The sequence below is a fragment of the Dicentrarchus labrax genome, unplaced genomic scaffold, assembly GCF_905237075.1.
Source record: "Dicentrarchus labrax unplaced genomic scaffold, dlabrax2021, whole genome shotgun sequence".
NCBI lineage: Eukaryota > Metazoa > Chordata > Actinopteri > Moronidae > Dicentrarchus > Dicentrarchus labrax.
In genome coordinates, this window is record NW_026136722.1 from 20,469,217 (window position 1) to 20,488,821 (window position 19,605).

The 19,605-nt window shown below is 40.6% G+C and overlaps 3 protein-coding genes across 5 annotated transcripts in view; 1 reads left to right on the forward strand and 2 right to left on the reverse strand.

Annotated features, from left to right (window-relative positions):
- The window catches only part of LOC127355790 (uncharacterized), a 70,535-nt gene that overhangs the window by 41,903 nt on the left and 9,027 nt on the right, over window positions 1-19,605 (reverse strand). The window contains exon 1 of one of the 2 annotated variants that reach the window (XM_051387005.1): window positions 4,763-4,897. The exons of the other annotated variant lie outside the window; for it this stretch is intronic. The gene's annotated coding sequence lies outside the window, so the exon portion shown is untranslated. Of the gene's footprint in view, window positions 1-4,762; window positions 4,898-19,605 lie in introns of those variants that run through there. 2 annotated transcript variants of the gene reach the window in all.
- LOC127356796 (uncharacterized) overlaps window positions 1-19,605 on the reverse strand; it is a 281,317-nt gene that overhangs the window by 19,397 nt on the left and 242,315 nt on the right. The window lies entirely within an intron of this gene.
- LOC127355749 (formin-binding protein 1-like) overlaps window positions 1-19,605 on the forward strand; it is a 30,170-nt gene that overhangs the window by 9,001 nt on the left and 1,564 nt on the right. The window contains exons 4-17 of one of the 2 annotated variants that reach the window (XM_051386883.1): window positions 6,607-6,754; window positions 6,839-6,901; window positions 7,085-7,180; window positions 7,490-7,504; window positions 8,502-8,630; window positions 8,746-8,892; window positions 11,385-11,561; window positions 11,780-11,971; window positions 12,117-12,131; window positions 12,228-12,337; window positions 14,016-14,148; window positions 14,313-14,458; window positions 15,799-15,935; window positions 16,499-16,657. In XM_051386883.1, the coding sequence (XP_051242843.1) occupies window positions 6,607-6,754; window positions 6,839-6,901; window positions 7,085-7,180; window positions 7,490-7,504; window positions 8,502-8,630; window positions 8,746-8,892; window positions 11,385-11,561; window positions 11,780-11,971; window positions 12,117-12,131; window positions 12,228-12,337; window positions 14,016-14,148; window positions 14,313-14,458; window positions 15,799-15,935; window positions 16,499-16,657 (1,667 nt within the window). The remainder of the gene's footprint in view (window positions 1-6,606; window positions 6,755-6,838; window positions 6,902-7,084; window positions 7,181-7,489; window positions 7,505-8,501; window positions 8,631-8,745; window positions 8,893-11,384; window positions 11,562-11,779; window positions 11,972-12,116; window positions 12,132-12,227; window positions 12,338-14,015; window positions 14,149-14,312; window positions 14,459-15,798; window positions 15,936-16,498; window positions 16,658-19,605) is intronic. The other variant, XM_051386884.1, reaches the window with a different exon arrangement.

Here is a 19,605-nt window from a genome sequence, read left to right on the forward strand (position 1 = left end):
AGATGTTTACCATCACTGAGTGAATGTGTGTGTGTGTGTGTGTGTGTGTGTGTGTGTGTGTGTGTGTGTGTGTATGTATGTATGTATGTATGTGTATATATATATATATATTTAAAAAAACAACAACAACAACTAAAACAATCAATTATTTTATACATTTATCTGAGTTTCCACTGGTTGTCCTCAGTTCGTGGCATGAGGAGACATATTTTGCTGCAATAATTTGACTTTTGGGCATTTCTCCCAGTAAATAGGGGAGTTTCTGTGTGTCTGATAATAATTCGAATTCGGGGTATATTTGGGAAATGTTTGGGAATTGTTTTTCTCTTAAAGTTTTGAATTTAGGGCATGAGGTTAGAAAGTGCATCTCTGTCTCTACCTGTCCTCTGTCACACTGGGAGCAGAGTCTCTCCTTTTCTGGTAGCCAGTTCTGTCTGTGGCGACCCTTTTCAGGCTGTGTTCACTCAGTCTATATGCTGTCAACATTTTTCTTAATTTAGGACATTTTATTGTGGTCAGGTAATTTGCCAGTTTGAATCCTCTTTTTAGGGTCAGATAACATTGTAATTTACTTTGTGTTTTGGTCGTTTCTTTCCAGTATTCAATAGGTTTTTCTTTTTGCTTGTTGAAATTTGGTTTGGTCTGATTGAGTTGGTGTTGCTGTCCTGAGGCTGTTGGGGACATGTTACTGCAGAGAGCCTCAGGACCAGCTGGCTGAGGGGACTCTTCTCTGGTTTCAGCTCCCGGTATGTTAGGGCTTTGTGATTGTATGTCTGCTGGGTTTTGTTTAGGTTGTTCCATTTCTCCCAGAACTGGTTGGATTTGAGGGATTCCTCAATTTCACAGAACTGGTTCTTGCTGTGTTGTTCTTTCTTTGTTTTTTGGGTGTACTTGTATTGTTTCAGAGTGGCCTCATATTGACAGCGTATGTTGTGGTTATCTAGGTCTCTATGCTTTTCATTTGATAATTTCCTTAAAGTTTTTGCATTCAGTGTCAAACCATTTGTTATTGTTCATTTGTTGAGATTTTGGTTTGGAGGCTTTCAAATTAGACAATAGAGCCAAATGATGAAAAATGTAATTGATTTTGTCTACAGCAGAATTTACACCAGAATTATTATGGGGCAATGTTTCAGTTAGAAATAAATGAGTTAAATCATATATGTTTTGATTTTCCAGTGCCTTTTGGTACGCCCCCATGCTGTCAGGGGTCCATCTGTATGAGTATGTGCTGTTAAACAGTTCACAGGCACTAGGGGCTCCAGAGTTAGACTGGGCCCTTTTCAGATAGATTGTGATTTTGCTGTGGTCTGAGAGGGGTGTGAGGGGGCTGACTGTGAAAGCTCTTAGAGACATTGGATCTAGATCTGTAATGAAATAATCTACCGTACTACTGCCAAGAGCTGAGCTGTAAGTGTAGCGACCCAGAGAGTCCCCTCGTAGCCTGCAATTGACTGTGTACAGACCCAGTGTACGGCAGAGCTGTAAAAGCTGCATACCGCTTGTATTAGTAAGCTTGTCAAAGCTCTTTCTAGTAGGACATTCAGGGAGGGGGAAGCAGGTGCTTCCAGGTAACTGTCTCCCTAGGTGTTCATAGTGTCAGCTCTTTCCCCTGTTCGAGCGTTCAAGTCCCCACAAAGTAATACATTTCCCGTGGTTTTATAATGGTTAATTTCCTCCTCAAGAAAAGGGAAAATATCTGGGTTGTAGTAGGGGGATTCTGATGGAGGTATATAGATGGCACACATGTAGACATGTTGCTCAGCACAAATAATCTTTTTGTTAATTATCAACCATATATAAAATTCTTCTTTTTTAATAACTGTGATCGACTGGCTCAGTTCTGATTTACACCATATAATCATGGCTCCTGAATCTCTGCCTTGGGTTATTGTTCAGCTGTCAGGTCTGGATGTGGAGCTGCGGTGGTGGTTTCAGGTCTGGAGCTCCTAGTTGGAGGCTGGCTAGAGGTCGGGCTTTGGACAGGTGCAGGGGTGTGACTGGCGTCTTGGCTTGGGATGTGTGTATGGAGGCAGCTGGTTGATACGGGGGGGATTAGAGTCTACACCAGGCTGGGTGAGGGGGGGTGAGTCCTCAAGGAAAGGGCCCTGTTGTACTTCAGCACGTGTAGTGGGAGTTTGGCTGGATGTGGTCTGGGTCTGAAAGGTGAGCACAGGGGGTTGTGTGGAGTTCAGTCTGGCTTGTAGACTGAGCCCTGTTCTGTCTCTCTCATGTAGCTCTTCTCTCAGAGTAGCCAACTCAGTTCTGCAGTTGTCTCTGTCCTTCCTAAGTTCCTTCACCTCCTCACTGAGATGATCCAGCTGTCTTCTCTGACGAGCTAGTTCTTGTTGAAGCTCTCTCAGCTGTGAGTTGACATTGTTCTGTTCTTTCTTGGCCTGGAAGTCACTGACAGTAGGAGAAGTAGGCTGCTGTTGGTCTAGCTGCTCTCTGATCTGAACCAGTTCTATTTCCATCTGGGAGAAGTGTTCTCTTATGATGTCCAGGGCCTCAGAGTGCTGTAGCAGGGGAAGATCAGTGTCAGCATCGGTCGTCAATATGGCGGCGTTCTATTTGATAGTGACGTAGGTGGCATCTATGAATAAGCTTTGTCTAAGAGGAATGTCTTAAGCCTACTCTTGAATGGAAGCTGGTTCCACAGGAGAGGAGCTTGGTAACTGAAGGCTCTGGCTCCTGTTCTACTTTTAGAGACTATAGGAACCACAAGTAGCCCAGCATTCAGAGAACTTAGTGTTCTAGTGGGGTAATAGGGTACTATGAGCTCATTAAGATATGAAGGGGCCTGACCATGAAGAGCTTTATAGGTGAGGAGGAGATTTTTAAATTCTATTCTAAATTTTACAGGGAGCCAGTGCAGAGAAGCTAGTACAGGGAGATGTGATCTCTTTTTCTAGTTCCTGTCAATACTCGTGCTGCAGCGTTTATAATTAATTGGAGCGTTTTAATGGACTTATCGGGGCAACCTGATAATAAAGAGTTGCAGTAATCCAGCCTAGAAGTAACAAATGCATGGATTAGTTTTTCTGCATCTGTCTGTGATAGTATGTGTCTAATTTTTGTAATATTATGTAAATGAAAGAAGGCAGTCCTAGAGGTGTGCTTCATGTGGGAGTTAAAAGACAAATCCTGATCAAAGATAACTCCAAGATTCCTGACAGTGGTGCTAGAGGCCAAGGTAATGCCATCTAGAGTAACTATATGTTTAGACAGTGAGTCTCTAAAGTTTTTGGAGCCAAGAACAAGAATTTCGTTTTTTTCTGAGATTAACATCAGAAAATTGCAGCTCATCCAGGCTTTTATGTCCTTAAGACAAGTTTGTAATTTAGATAATTGATTTATTTCATCGGGCTTGATCGATAGATATAACTGCGTATCATCTGCATAACAGTGAAAGTTAATGGAGTGATTCCTAATAATGGTGCCTACACGGAGCATATATAAAGTAATTGGTATTGGTCCAAGTACAGAACCTTGTGGAACTCCATGACTAACTGTAGTATTTATGAAGATTCATCGTTAACATGTACAAACTGCGAGCGATCTGATAAATATGACTTAAACCAGCTTAGTGCGGTTCCTTTAATGCCAATTTGATGCTCAAGTCTCTGTAAAAGAATATTATGGTCAATGGTGTCAAATGCAGCACTAAGATCTAATAATACAAGTACAGAGACAAGTCCATTGTCAGAAGCAATCAGAAGGTCATTATTAACTTTAACCAGAGCTGTCTCTGTGCTATGATGAACTCTAAATCCTGACTGAAAATCCTTAAATAAACTATTGTTATGTAGAAAGTCACACAACTCTTTGGCGACTACCTTCTCCAGAATCTTAGAGAGGAAGGGGAGGTTAGAGATTGGTCTATAGTTAGCTTAAACCCCTGGGTCAAGAGTGGGCTTTTTAAGAAGGGGTTTAATTACAGCTACTTTAAAGGACTGTGGTACATATCCTGATAATAAAGAGAGATTAATCATATCCAGTAAAGAAGTGCCAATTAAGGGAACAACTTCTTTAAGCAGTCTAGTTGGGATCGGGTCTAATAGACAGGTTGATGGCTTCAATGAAGAAATTATTGAAGTTAACTGATGAAGATCGATAGCGGAAAAACAGTCTAAATATATATCTAAGTTTACATTAGCAATAGTCCCTGAACTTGGAGAGCCACTGATAACTGTTGATGGCAGTTGGTGATTAATTTTCTCTCTAATAGAAATAATTTTATTATAGAAGAAGCTCATAAAGTCGTTGCTACTTAAGTTTATGGGGATATGTGGCTCAATAGAGCTGTGACTCTCTGTCAGCCTGTCTACAGTGCTGAAGAGGAACCTAGGGTTAATCTTATTTTCTTCTATTAGTGCTGAGTAATAGGCTCCTCTGGCATTACGGAGGGCCTTTCTATAAGTTTTAAGATTATCTTGCCAAATTGAGCGATATTCTGATAATTTGGAAGAGCGCCATTTCCTTTCAGATTTCCTAGCTACTTGCTTTAACTGGCGGGTTTGGTGGTTGTACCACGGTGCTAGTCTCCTATGTTTTAATAATTTCCTTTTTATAGGAGCGATAGAGTCTAATGTTCTTCGTAGTGAGCCTGCAGCACTATCGTATTAATATGATTGGGGGAGGGGTGGATTCATTTAGGCTAACATACTCCTCGTGGGACAACCAGGTCTCAGTAAGACAAAGTAAACCAATATCATAATCTGATATTAATTCATTCACTAAAACAGCTTTTGAAGACAGAGACCTGATATTTAACAGCCCACATTTCATTCTCTTATTTTGTGCTACTGAGGAGTTGGTTTTAATTTTTATTAGATTTTTATGTTGAACTCCTCTTGTTTTTATTTCTTTAAATAATTTAGGTGGTCGGGGGACACACACAGTCTCTGGGGTTTTGGGTGGGTGACTGTTCTAAAGAAAGAGCAGAGAAGTGTGTAAGACAGCAGCTCTGCTTCCTGGTCCCAACTCTGGACTGTCAGGTTTTAGAAATAAACTTTGCCATATTTCTAGATAAGAGAGCCGCTCCATCCAAAGTGGGATGGATGCCGTCTCTCCTAATCAGACCAGGTTTTCCCCAAAAAGGCTTCCAGTTATCAATGAAGCCCACATCTTTTTCTGGACACCACCTCGACAGCCAGCGGTGGAATGACGACATGCGGCTATACATGTCATCACTGGTCACATTGGGGAGGGGTCCAGAGAAAACTACGGAGTCCGACATAGTTTTAGCATAATTACACACCGACTCCACATTAATTTTGGTGACCTCCGATTAGCGTAAACGGGTGTCATTACTGCCGACGTGGATAACAATCTTACCATATTTACGATTAGGTTTAGCCAGCAGTTTTAAATAGGATTCAATGTCGCCCGCTCTGGCCCCAGGGATACATTTAACTATTGCCGCTGCCTTCACTAACTTCACGTTTCTGACTATGGAGCTGCCAATTATCAGAGTTGGTTCCTCAGCGGGTGTATCGCTGAGTGGGGAAAATGTATTAGAAACGTGAAGGGGTTGGTGGTGACCTGTGGGCTTCGCCGTTCTAGTCTTCCTTCGCTCAGTCACCCAGCCTCCCTGTTTTCCCGGCTGCTCGGGATCTACCGGGGGAACTACCGGGGGAACTACCGGAGGACGGCTAGCAGAAGCTACCTTCGGTCGGACCGCGCCGGCTACTGGGGGCTGGCTAACTATAGCGGCTAAAGATAACTCTGTGGTGCAGCACCGTTCCTCTAACTCACTAAGCCTCGCCTCCAGCGCAGTAAATAAACTACACTTAATACATGTACCATTATCATTAAAGGAGGCAGAGGAATAACTGAACATCTGACACACTGAGCAGGACAGAGGAGAGGAAGAGGAAGAAGCCATAGCTAACTGCTAATGCAAATGAAGCTAGTGTGTATGAAAAACTTTTGAAAATAGCGAAAAGTTGCTAAAAGAAGGAGTAACTCCGAGTGTTTAGATTAGTGTTTATTAGCTTGAGTGTTTCAGTTGGGACTTGTTTTATAGTAATAAATGCAAAAACTTACGGATGTCAGTGTCCAGTAGTTTGCTGTTACTTGCTTTAGTCTCCCCTGTCCACTTCTTTGTTTGTTTTTTATTTTCTCCTTGTTTGTTTCTCTTCAGCTTGATGCTCTTTTTCTGAGCTCTGTTTTCTGAGCTCCTTCTTCCAACTGTATCTTTTTTCCTTCTTTCTCTTTCTTTCTCCTTCTTTTTCCTCTTTTTCTCTCTTCTGGTGTATTGTGGTCACTCCTTTTGCATTTTCCTCATAAAAAGTCAGTTTATCCAATTTTTGGACCGAAAACAAGCATTTTGTTTAGCAGCAAGCCTTAAACATGACTTCTGTATACAAAAACATTCCGCAATGTCTCTCACTGTCTCACACTGTCTCTCACTGCCTCACACTGTTTCTCAGTGTTTCTCAGTGTCCCTCACTGGGTCACACTGTTTCTCAGTGTCTCACACTGCCTCACACTGCCTCACATTGTCTCTCACTGTGTCACACTGTGTCACACTGCCTCACACTGTCTCTCATTGTCTTACACTGTCTCACACTGTCTCTCACACTATCTGATTGGTTGTTACAGGTACACCTGGTGTTTGGCATTTGCTGCGACTCTCCGGCAGCTGAATGAACTTTCGGTTCAGAGAGAAGAACTTGCTGAAAACTTGAACTCACAGATCGTATGTGAGCTGACACGATACACACAGGAACTGAAGACTGAGAGGAAGACTGTGAGTAAACAAATAAACACACAATAAACTAACTAACAAATTAACATTGAATTAAATTCATCACAGTTTATATTTTTATTGCAGCATTTCCAAGATGGCCGCCGCGCTCAACAGCACATTGAGGGCTCCTGGAAACAACTGGAGTCTGTAAGTGACCCCTGACCCCCACCCAACAACACTCCTCTCCACCCAACACACCTGACCCCAGAATTAAAATGAAAAAACAAAGTAAAGTTTTGATTTCAATGACCAGTTAAAATATGTTCAAAACTTAATATGTTTTACACTTCGATGATGATGTTTTTATTTACTTGCTGTTTACTTGTTCAGAGTAAACGTCGGTTTGAACGTGACTGTAAGGAGGCGGAGCGAGCTCAACACGTCTCTGACAGAATTGACCTTGACAACAAGACGGATGGAGAGAAGGTGGCTAAATATAAATAGTATACAGTATACAGACTGTATACATACAGTCGAGTGTGTAACAATGATTAATATGTTAGCTTATTAGCTAATGGATAATTGTTAGATCACCTTGTCAGCTTATATAGAGAATTGTTAGCTTAGTTGTTAGCTCAGAGTAATGTGTGTAACTGAGAGTCAGCTGACTCCAAGTAAGAATGGATCAACAACTTTCTTGTGATTGATCAACAATTCATCAGAGCTAAATTTATGCTTTGGTTTAAATGTCTGACTGTCTTTTTTTCTCTGTCTGACGGTCTGTCTGTCCCTTAGCGCTGCTCATTGAAGGTAAGGTCCTTTCATACATCAAATGTAAACTCAATGTATTTATTCCCTTTGTTTGCTATATTAACAGTGCATTCTATACTGTACAAACCATGTTTTTTATTAAAGGAATAGTTCAGAATATGTCTGTGTGTTCAGTACAGAGTGTTCAGAGTGAGGATGCGGTTAGCCTAGCTAAAACACAATTTCTTGTTTTAGAGGGAGTAAGTGCTGGAAGTATGTCTAATTCTATGACAGAAACCACAAACATTTATTATCTGGATTAAACTAATGAGAAACATGTCAATCACTAAGCTGTTGTTCAATATATTTGTGTATAAATTAAGCACAGCATTACTTCAGGCAGGCCATGTTGTCAAGCTCAGCTCTCAATTCAAGCTACATCAGCTGATCGCAGTTGACTGTAAACACCCTTCAAGCATCAAATTGGCAAATGTCATTCAGGGCACCTTATTTAAGCTGCTTTAGCCTGCCTACCTTTGCTGCTTCCTCTGCAAGCGTTTTGCAACCCAGCTCCTCCTTTTATGCTTTATCTGATTTAATCAATGTAGTTTCTGTTGCCATTGCTTGCTCTGTTCAATTCAATTCAATTCAATTCAATTGTGTTTGTGTAGTGCCAATTCATAACAGAAGTTATCTCAGGACACTTTTCAAATAGAGCAGGTCTAGACCGAACTCCTTATAACATTATTTACAGAGACCCAACAGTTCCCACCATGAGCAAGACCTTGGAGACAGCAGCAAGGAAACACTTCCTTTTAAGAAGCAGAAACCTTGGACAGAGGTGGTTGGCCATCTGCCTCGACCAGTTGGGTTCTGTACCCTGGGGGGTCTTTGCTGCTGCTCTCCTTGTCTTAAGCTTTCCACAAATGCACGTGGAAGGGCAAGGAAGTCCCAGAACAGAGCCATACCGCCAAATCAAATTTTGAATTTGGAAATAAAAGACAATAGTGGTCCTGACTGAACTAAAGTTTTTTTTCCCTCTGTTTGTGGGTTTCAGGCTCGTCAGACAGCTCAACAGAAAAAACAAGCTGCTGAAGAGTCAAGGAAAGACTATGTGACCAGTTTAAACCAGTTTAACCAGGACCAGCACCAGCACTACCACACACTGGTACCAGTTATATACCAGGTAAGCCAGCAGTAGCACACACTGTCACCAGTTATATACCAGGTACACCAGAAGTACCACTCACTGGTACCAATCCAATAACAGAGTGAATCAGTGGATGAATTTGTGTCTGTAGCGTATCCAGGACATGGAGGAGCGGCGGATCGAGAGAATCTGCGAATCGATGCGTTCGTCAGCGGAAGCTGAGAGGAAAGTTCTTCCTGTTGTGAGTCGCTGTCTGGATGCCATGATGGACGCTGCTGAGGGCATCCAGCCCAGGATGGTGAGTCGCCTCTGGGCTGAAATCTGGCTTCTTGTTGGGTGAAATCATCTTGGGAGGTTTTGATGTCGATGTTGTGAGACTGTTTGTTAAAAGAACCAGAGGAGCAGATCTCTTTCCTCAGAGTCCTTTAATGAAACCCAAGAGTGTTCCATCCTTAATGTGGAGCAGTAGACTGGCTCTCCACCCTCACATAGTTAATTATCAACAATATCCTTATTGAACAAGTACTAGAGCCTTGGATCATAAATGATCTTGGTCTAAACAAATTGATAGCATTGTGAATAAAATGGGAAGAGGGGTGTCAGTGGTAAGAGGTGTTTTAAAAGTTATGCTGCCAGATGTCATTAAACAAGCTTTAGCTCTGTCACAGCTGGATTACTGTTGAATGATTTGGTTGTAGCACGTCTCGCTACTACCGAGGGTTCTCTCAGCACACGGAACATCAAGACAACTTTATTTTTTTGTCAGCCATACACACTATCAATACAACTTAGCCCGGTTCAAAAGTCCATCAAGGTTTGCTCTTCTTGTCTCTTCTGTGTATCGGCCTCCACATCCAGTTCACTACTGCCTTCCCAGAGGTGAGTGTGATTACTCAATGAGTACCAGCTAAGATAATCACCTCACCTGGTGCTGCTCTCACAAGCCTTCCCCAAACCCCTCTCTCCTGCAGCTGAGTGCAAACCACACCCACCGCCACAATGGTCTTGTGCTTTACAACAACAACAATAGCAACAACTATACTAGTAGAAATGACTGATGTCTGTGTGATAACCTTAAACTAACATCATCTTAACAGTGTCTCAAAGACTACAGTTACTTCACCTATGTTAATCATAGCATAACAACGTCATAACCAAAATGAAAACACATCGGTTACATTAAGAGTAATGATACAGTCCTTTGCTCAGACGTTAACAGTGTTATCTGAAACTATCTATGCCCAGTATGTTACCAAACAGTTAACACTAGAACACTGCATTCTATGAATGCAGGGCTATGTGTGGTTCCTATAGTCTCTAAAAGTAGAACAGGAGCTAGAGCCTTCAGTTACCAAGCTCCTCTCCTGTGGAACCAGCTTCCAGTTGTGGTTCTGGAGGCAGACACCCTCTCCACATTTAAGAGTAGGCTTAAGACATTCCTCTTTGATAAAGCTTATAGTTAGGGCTGGATCAGGTGAGTCCTGAACCATCCCTTAGTTATGCTGCTATAGGCCTAGACTATCGGAGGGATTTCCCATGATGCACTGAGCTCCTCTCTTCCTCTCTCTTTCTGCACTCATTCATGTCCCATTAATGCATGTTACTAACTTCATTTCTTTCCCGGAGTTCTTGTGCTTTCTCGTCTTGCAGGTTCTCATGGATCCTGGTGGAGCCTCCTGTCATGGTCCTGCTTGACTGCCATTACTAATATTACTGATATTATTGTTATTATTATTACTACAGTTACTATTATTACTATTGTCACTGCTCATTGTCCCCCATCGTTATCGTTGTCATCTTCTTCATGTTCCTCATCATCATCAGTGCTTGCTCATGGTGGTACTATTGGGTCTCTGTAATTAATGTTATAAAGAGTTCGGTCTAGACCTGCTCTATTTGAAAAGTGTCCTGAGATAACTTCTGTTATGAATTGGCGCTATACAAATAAAATTGAATTGAATTGAATTGAATTGAATCAGTCGCTACTATTAGTGTAGTTGTTGCTACTGTTGTTGCTCTGCGTCTGTCTGTCTGTCTGTCTGTGTCTCTCTCTCTCTCTCTCTCTCTCTCTCTCTCACCCCAACTGGTTGAGACAGACGACCACCCACCTAGAGCTGAAGGATCTGTCCTAGGTTTCTGCCTCTTAACAGGCAGTTTTTCCTTGCCGCTGTCTCCAAGGTCTTGCTCATGGTGGTACTGTTGGGTCTCTGTAAATAATGTTATAAGGAGTTCGGTCTACACCTGCTCTATTTGAAAAGTGTTCTGAGATAAGTTCTGTTATGAATTGGCGCTATACAAATAAAGTTGAATTGAATTGAATTGAATTAAAGCCCCACAAACTGTCCTTCTGCCCTTTTAATTAAAATGCTCTGACTTCAGCCTGCCAGCTCCTAAACTTCTGCTTTTTACTCTTCCTATCATTTAATCAATGAAACCCCCTCACACATGGGGCAGGATGTGCAGCCCTTATATGATATTATCAACCGTTTGTTATGCTTCAACGCACAGGTGGCATTTATCATTTTATGTATGAGTCAAACTATGGACAAAAGTCAGAGATATATAAAAATGTTTTGTATCCTTATTTAAAGGACAAAGCATTGCATGGATGGTTTTAATACTATGAGACAAGATTATACATATATATGATGACTATATGATTAATTAAATATAAAGTCATCTACCTGTATTTATTTCATTTGCCAGCTGATGTCACAATGATTTTAGACTAAAGGTGAAAGATCCAAGGTTAAAGGTCAGATCGGACACTATGTGTGTGTCTGTGTGTAGGACACCCAGCAGGTGGTGGAGGTGTATAAATCCGGCTTCGACCCTCCAGGTGACGTTGAGTTTGAGGATTACAGCGCCACCATGAGGAGGAGCATCTCTGAGTCCAGTTACCTCGACAACCGTACTGAGGGGCGGAGACACAGCAGGAAGCTTTGGCCCTTCATACGGAAAAACAAAGTACACAAATACACACACATACACACAACAGGTACACACACCCCTGGAGGAGTCACCTGGCTGTACTGACCACACTTCTCTTGCTCTATTTTCTCTCTCTCTCTCTCTCTCTCTCTCTCTCTGTGCCTCATTCTCTCTCTCTGTGTGCCTCTCTCCCTCCCTCTGTCTCCCTCATTCTCTCTCTCTGTCTCTCTCTCTCTCTCTCTCACCCTCTCCAGCTGTTGACCCTCCTCTCCTCTCCCCGCCAGCCTCCCCCTCCACCCCCCACCTCACCTTCACCAGGGGGGGTAGCCAACAGTCCACAGTCCCCTCCCCCTGCTGCTAGAGAACCAATTACACAGCGGCTGAATGACCTTATGACTTCTGGCTCCAGAACCAGGAAGCAGTGTCTGCGCAGCCTCAAGAGAGGGGTACACAAACACACACACACACACACACACACACACACACACATACACACAGGTACACATATTTATGTGAATATTTTTTACCCTAAACAGTGTTTTCAATGTTTGTCTTTTTATTTCTCTTTCCTGCTCCTCTGTGATTGGACAGCTGTCACTCAAACTGGTAAAATAAAATAATAAAATAAAGGTATTAAATCACATGATGTTTATGTAATTTACTATAAAATAATTTAATAAAATAATGTCTGTTTTGGTGTAGGGCTCCAGTCCTGCAGACTGTAGTCATCTTCCTCCTGAACAGAGACGAAAGAAACTTCAAACCCGAATCAACAACATCAACCAGGAGATCCAGAGAGAGAGAGAGCAGAGGTAACACACACACACACACACAAACACACACACACAGCTGGTTGATGTAAACAGTATCTGGCTTTTATTTGCAGGTGATTTTACTTTATAAATTAGAATAAGACAATTCTATAAAAGTGACATTGTTTATCTTCAAATACATTTATTCTATAAAATACTAGCGAATCCCAAGTATTTGTTTCTTTATAGGATAAAACTGAAGACAAATGTATGATTTCAGAGTTCAGAGTCATTGTGTTTCTTTTCCAGCAGACAGACAGACCTCGCCCAGTTGGAGCTCAGTTTTGTTTGGACAGTGTTTAATATCTGTGTGTTGTTGCTAGCTGTGCTAGCTGTGTTAACATCTACATACTCCTCCTCACCTGCACAGGTGTCACCATGTCGTCTCGCCAGGTGACTGTTAAGCCATGCTGCGTCCGACCGTCTTGATTGCATTTGAACTTATAACAAAATGTAATTTAAATTTATAAGCCTTCAGATACCACACCTTTCAGGAGAGTGTAGGCGTTGTTAGCAGCAAAGCTTTAGTTAACAGATTTTATAACTTTAGAATTGGACCATTGACTGGTTAATGGTACAGTTAGGTCCATCCAGGGGTCCGTGTACCGATGGAGTTGCATACACCATTCGTATCGGTAAAACGTCACACCCTTAATCAATATCTATCTGGAAAGTCTTTCTCTCAGATAGTAGTTCTCGTTCTCAGAACAGGTGAAAACCTACAAGAACGACACAGAAACAGTTATAAACTCAAGGTAGCAATCAAAGTTCACATGGTCTGTCTGTCTGTCGCTCTCTCTCTCTCTCTCTCTCTCTCTCTCTCACCCCAACTGGTCGAGACAGACGACCACCCACCTAGAGCCGGAGGATCTGTCCTAGGTTTCTGCCTTTTAACAGGCAGTTTTTCCTTGCCCTTGTCGCCAAGTGCTTGCTCATGGTGGTACTGTTGGGTCTCTGTAATTAATGTTAAAGAGTTCGGTCTAGACCTGCTCTATTTGAAAAGTGTCCTGAGATAACTTCTGTTATGAATTGGCGCTATACAAATAAAATTGAATTGAATTGAATTGAAATGGTTTATTCCAGAAAATGGGCAGAAGTCAGAACCAGGAGAAAAGGTAAACTTTAACGTAGGGATCAGAGAAAGAATCGTAGGCCAAAGTTCAGACAGGAGGGTCATTGCTCTTTATGTATATCAATAGATAGATAGATATTCCTTTATTTGTCCCACTATGGGGAAATTCCAATGTAACAGCAGCAAAGTGGATAGAGAAAAAACAGTATAAACAGAGTAGGGAAAATAATAAAAATACTATGTACAAGAGAAAAAACAGTAAGAATCCACAACAACAAATAACACAAAATAGTAGCAGCAGTTGCACATGGGCAATAGATTGCACAGTATATAATAACAGCAACTGGAGAATTATCTCCATCAACCAATCAACCCCCTTAACACAACAAACAAACAAACATTCAGTTTTGACCGTTTGAAGGAATTTTTGTTGAACTTTTGGTAGAAAGTTGGTTACAAACTGTTTTGGGGTTTTTTTTGGATCAAAATGAAAATATGAGCTGTTGAGTACGGGCTGAATGTCTGAAGAGCAATCACATCTTTCATTATCACCATATTGTGATTGAAAGTGTGTATTAAGTGTTTTGTATTGTTGTGTTGCTTCAGAGATGCTCTGTTGAAGATGAGGGAAGTTTATGAACGAAGTCCTCAGATGGGTGATGCCGGTAGTTTGGAGCCTCGACTGGACGAAGTGAAACAAAGTCTGCAGAAACTGGAGGACGAGCTAAGGAGGCACCAGGTAAATAAAATATATACTCAAATGCATATATCATATAAACACAATGCACACACACTGCACCATACTGAAAACTGATCAACCAAGATAAATCTGAATATTAATGTGTGTATTAATGTGTCTGTAAATTACTGTGTGTATTAATGTGTGTATTACTGTGTGTGTAGGCGTGGCTGTCAGAGGCTGACAGCAGACTGTCTGATCACAGCAATAGAAGACAGAGTGGAGGTTGTGGGTTAAATTCCCAGGCCACAACACCAGGCAGCAGCAGCCTGAAACAGCTGGACAACCGCAGTCCAGCCAGCAGAGAGAGGTACTGATTACTAGATTACTGATAATTGATAATTAGTTATTGTTATCAGTCTGAAATGCAGAGTTGAAATGGATGTTATGGAATTACCTAAATATAATCTAATTTAGTCATATCCTTTGCATTCATTTCATGGGTTGAATTGTTTGAGTACTGTTTATTTTGTAACATTTTTAATTGCTAGGTATAGGGCTGTGGAAAGGAATCAGAATCAGTATCAGATATACTTTAATAATCCCGTGGGGAAATTACTTGTGGGGGGAAAATGGAGGGGAGAAAAACAAGAGGAGAGGGGAGGAGAAAAAAGCAGCTCCCAGACTCTGCTCCTGTAGGGGAGTACAGTGTGGGACTTCAGCAACATAAGCACATATGATCACACTTTACAACATAAAACTCAAAACAACTTGCAACGGGGAGGTGGGAAAGGGGGGTGGAGGCGTACGAGCGCAGACAGGCAGCCGCGGCGCAGCCAGCATCGGCACAGCCAGCATCGGCGCAGCCAGCATCGGCGCAGCCAGCGGAACCCCGCTTGTCGCACTGAGGGTAAAAAGCGGCAAAGGCGGGGGGGGGAATGCAGATGCAGATTAGATTATGATTGTTTGGGTAAGGGTGAGTAGTCACATTTCAATGGACACGACTTGCTCTGATTGTCCATTCTGGTCTTCAAATCGATGTATAACTTATAAGTTCTGTAAGTGAATGAATAAATAAAACAATGATCGGATAAAAGGGGGCGGCTGTGGCTCAGAGGAAGAGCGGGTCGTTCCTTAATCAGAAGGTTGTGGGTTCGATCCCTGACTCGTGGTGCCACATGTTGAAGTATCCTTGAGCAAGATACTGAACCCCAAATTGTTCCTGATGCCGTGTATCAGTGTGTATGAATGTTAGTTTATGTTCGATGGTTAGATGTTTACCATCACTGAGTGTGTGTGAAAGGGTGAATGTGGCACGTAGTGTAAAAGTGCTTTGAGTGGTCGGAAGACTAGAAAGGCGCTATACAAGTACAGGTCCATTTACCATTTACCATTTTTTGACCGCAGTGAAAATGTTTATTTGAAAGGCTAATTGCCAATAAATAAGGTTTTCACTGGACAAAAATGTTTTGTTTTTGATGATTTACTTTTGGACTTTGCTCTCGAGTTACTGGAATTGGATGATGCAAAATGGAAATTATCTTACAGCGACACCACTGGCATGTAAAACTACAACCATTGTCCCTGTTTGCCTTTGAGTCTCGTTCTACTTTTGACATTTTCAGACTCTAAACATTATTAAACTCTCTCTCTCTCTCTCTCTCTCTCTCTCTCTCTCTCTTCTACTTCTCTGACTGTCTCTTTCCTTAGTCCTGATGGCAGCTATACTGAAGACCACAGTGCAGAGCTTCACTTTAAGTCTCGTAGTTCAGAGTTTGACGACGACTTTGATGATGAAGAACCATTACCGAGTATCGGCACCTGCAAGTCCCTTTACCCATTCCAAGGTACCAAGTATGTTTTATTGCACTGCCTGTACATCACTTGGTGTACAAGAACACAGTCATTTCACCTGTTGTTGTTTCCCAGGTAACCATACGTGTTACCGGAGAAGACTTTAGACAAATTTCTTTGTTTGATTCGACACTAAAATGCTCAAGTTGGCACAGAATCTGTACCTGTGTGCAGGGACAGTATCCAGTGACAGTGCAGGGGCAGTATCCAGTGACTGTGCAGGGACAGTATCCAGTGACTGTGCAGGGACAGTGTCCACTGACAGTGCAGTGACAGTATCTAATGACAGTGCGAAACAGTATCCAATGAATGCAGGGACAGTATCCAATGACAGTGTAGGGACAGACAGTGCAGGAACAGTATCCAATGACAGTGCAGGGACAGTATCCAATGACAGTGCAGGAACAGTATCTAATGACAGTGCAGGGACAGTATCCAATAGACAGTATCCAATGACAGTGCAGGGACAGTATCTAATGAAATATTTCTGATTAATCAGACCACATTGTAAATGATTTTATGGTTCTACTCTGGTTGTCTGGGGTCTTAACTGCAGGTCAAAATGAAGGCACTCTGTCAATGGTGGAGGGAGAGCTACTTTCTGTGGTGGAAGAAGACAAAGGTGACGGCTGGACCAGAGTACGGAGGAACTTGGAGGAGGAGGGATATGTCCCCACCTCCTACATCAAAGTCTTCCTGGACAGCAGTGCCAAAGGTGCCATGACCTACATATGACCTATATATGACTTATATATGACCTACATATGACCTATAAATGACCTACATATGACTACATATGACTTATGACCTACATATGACTACATATGACTTATATATGATCTACATACGACCAACATATGACTTATATATGTCCTATTTATGTCCCATTATGCGGCTGTGGCTCAGAGGCAGAGTGGGTCGTTCCTTAAGCGGAACGTTGTGGGTTCGATCCCCGGCTCCTGGTGCCACATGTCTAAGTATCCTTGAGCAAGATGCTGAACCCCAAATTGCTCCAGATGCCGTGCATCGGTGTGTGAATGTGTATGAATGTTAGTTGAAAGGGTGAATGTGGTGAAAAGGCGCTATACAAGTACAGGTCCATTTACCATTACATATGACATATATGACTCATATAAGACCTACATATGACTTAGATATGACCTTTATATGACTTACATATGACCTACATGACTTGTACATGTCCTATATATGACCTACATATGACTAATATATGTCCTATATATGACCTACATATGCCTTATATATGTCCTATATACGACCTACATATGATTTGTATATGACCTACATATGACTTATATATGACCTATATATGACTTATATATGTCCTATATATGACCTACATATGATTTGTATATGACCTACATATGACTTATATATGACCTATATATGACTTATATATGTCTTATATATGACTTATATATGTCCTACATATGCCTACATATGACTTATATATGACCTACATATGACCTACATATAACTTACAGGTAATATAATCATATGATCTATATGAGAGATGTGACAGACAGATAGTTAGAGATGCTCTTTGGCTACACTGAACATGTAGCGTATGCGGACAGCTCACAGAGCGAATGTGCCACAGAATGTATCGTTATATTCGTCTCCTGTTAATAAAGAGACAATATATATCCTGTCTCCTGTTAATAAAGAGACATTATATATTCTGTCTCCTGTTAATAAAGAGACATTATATATTCTTCTCCTGTTAATAAAGAGACATTGTATATTCTTCTCCTGTTAATAAAGAGACATTATATATTCTTCTCCTGTTAATAAAGAGACATTGTATATTCTGTTTCCTGTTAATAAAGAGACATTATATATTCTGTCTCCTGTTAATAAAGAGACATTATATATTCTTCTCCTGTTAATAAAGAGACATTATATATTCTGTCTCCTGTTAATAAAGAGACATTATATATTCTTCTCCTGTTAATAAAGAGACATTGTATATTCTGTCTCCTGTTAATAAAGAGACATTATATATTCTGTCTCCTGTTAATAAAGAGACATTGTATATTCTGTCTCCTGTTAATAAAGAGACATTATATATTCTGTCTCCTGTTAATAAAGAGACATTATATATTCTTCTCCTGTTAATAAAGAGACATTGTATATTCTTCTCCTTTTAATAAAGAGACATTATATATTCTTCTCCTGTTAATAAAGAGACATTGTATATTCTGTCTCCTGTTAATAAAGAGACATTATATATTCTGTCTCCTGTTAATAAAGAGACATTGTATATTCTGTCTCCTGTTAATAAAGAGACATTATATATTCTGTCTCCTGTTAATAAAGAGACATTATATATTCTTCTCCTGTTAATAAAGAGACATTGTATATTCTTCTCCTTTTAATAAAGAGACATTGTATATTCTTCTCCTGTTAATAAAGAGACATTGTATATTCTGTCTCCTGTTAATAAAGAGACATTATATATTCTGTCTCCTGTTAATAAAGATACATTACATATGCTGTCTCCTGTTAACAAAGAGACATTATTTACTCTGTCTCATGTTAATAAAGAGACATTATTTACTCTGTCTCCTGTTAATAAAGAGACAATATATACTCTGTCTCCTCTAAGGAACCTGGTCTATGTCCTGACTGCACTGCATTATTAGAAACTAAGATTAACTGGTCACCCCAACTGTGACCTTCTGACACAGGGAGGAGGAGGTTGGCTAATGTGTAATATCTCCTTGTCTTTGTAAAATTGAAACTGATAATACAGCAGTCCAACAATGTCAAAAGGAGATAGCTCCCTCTATTGTTTAAAAAGAGTATCACGATTAATTTTCACCATATATCGATCCTATGGGAAACAATAAATAATAATAATTATAAACAATAAGCACGAATTATTTTCTGTATAATCTTAGTTTAATTAAAAAAAGACACTTTATAACAATTTTTTGTGTAAAAGGGCTATGCACACCTTGCTTAGTAGCAATGGCAAAGTAATTACTCATTAATTACTCAGCACTCTCTCACCTGGGGTTGTTTGCAGAAGTCGGTCCGCAAACGCTACGTGTTCAATGTAGATATTATATTAGATATTATAGATGTGAAAGATGTTATTTCCTAATGAATCTGTTTTCATTTATGTCAAATATAAAACTGATCTTCATCAGCTCCGTCATCAGTGTGCAGTTTGTTTGTGGATTCAGATGGATTTTATTTAAAGGGTCATTGTTGTGTTGTTACCATCAGTGTCAAAACACATTACACACAATATACACAATATTCACATTATACACAATATACTCAATATTCACATTATACACAATATACACATTATATACAATATACACAATATAAACATTTCACACAATATACACAATATTCACATTTCACACAATATACACAATATTCACATTATACACATTACACACAATATACACAACATACACATTTCACACAATATACACATTACACGCAATATACACATTACACACACTATACACAATACACACAATATACACATGAAACTGTGTTAATGATGGAAATGAAAGCAGCTGAAATGTTTGTTCAATCAGCAGCAGATCGTCTCTTTCTACCATCACACCAACATTTAAACTCAGTGTTTTCACTCAGGGGCCAAATGACACTACTTGGCCA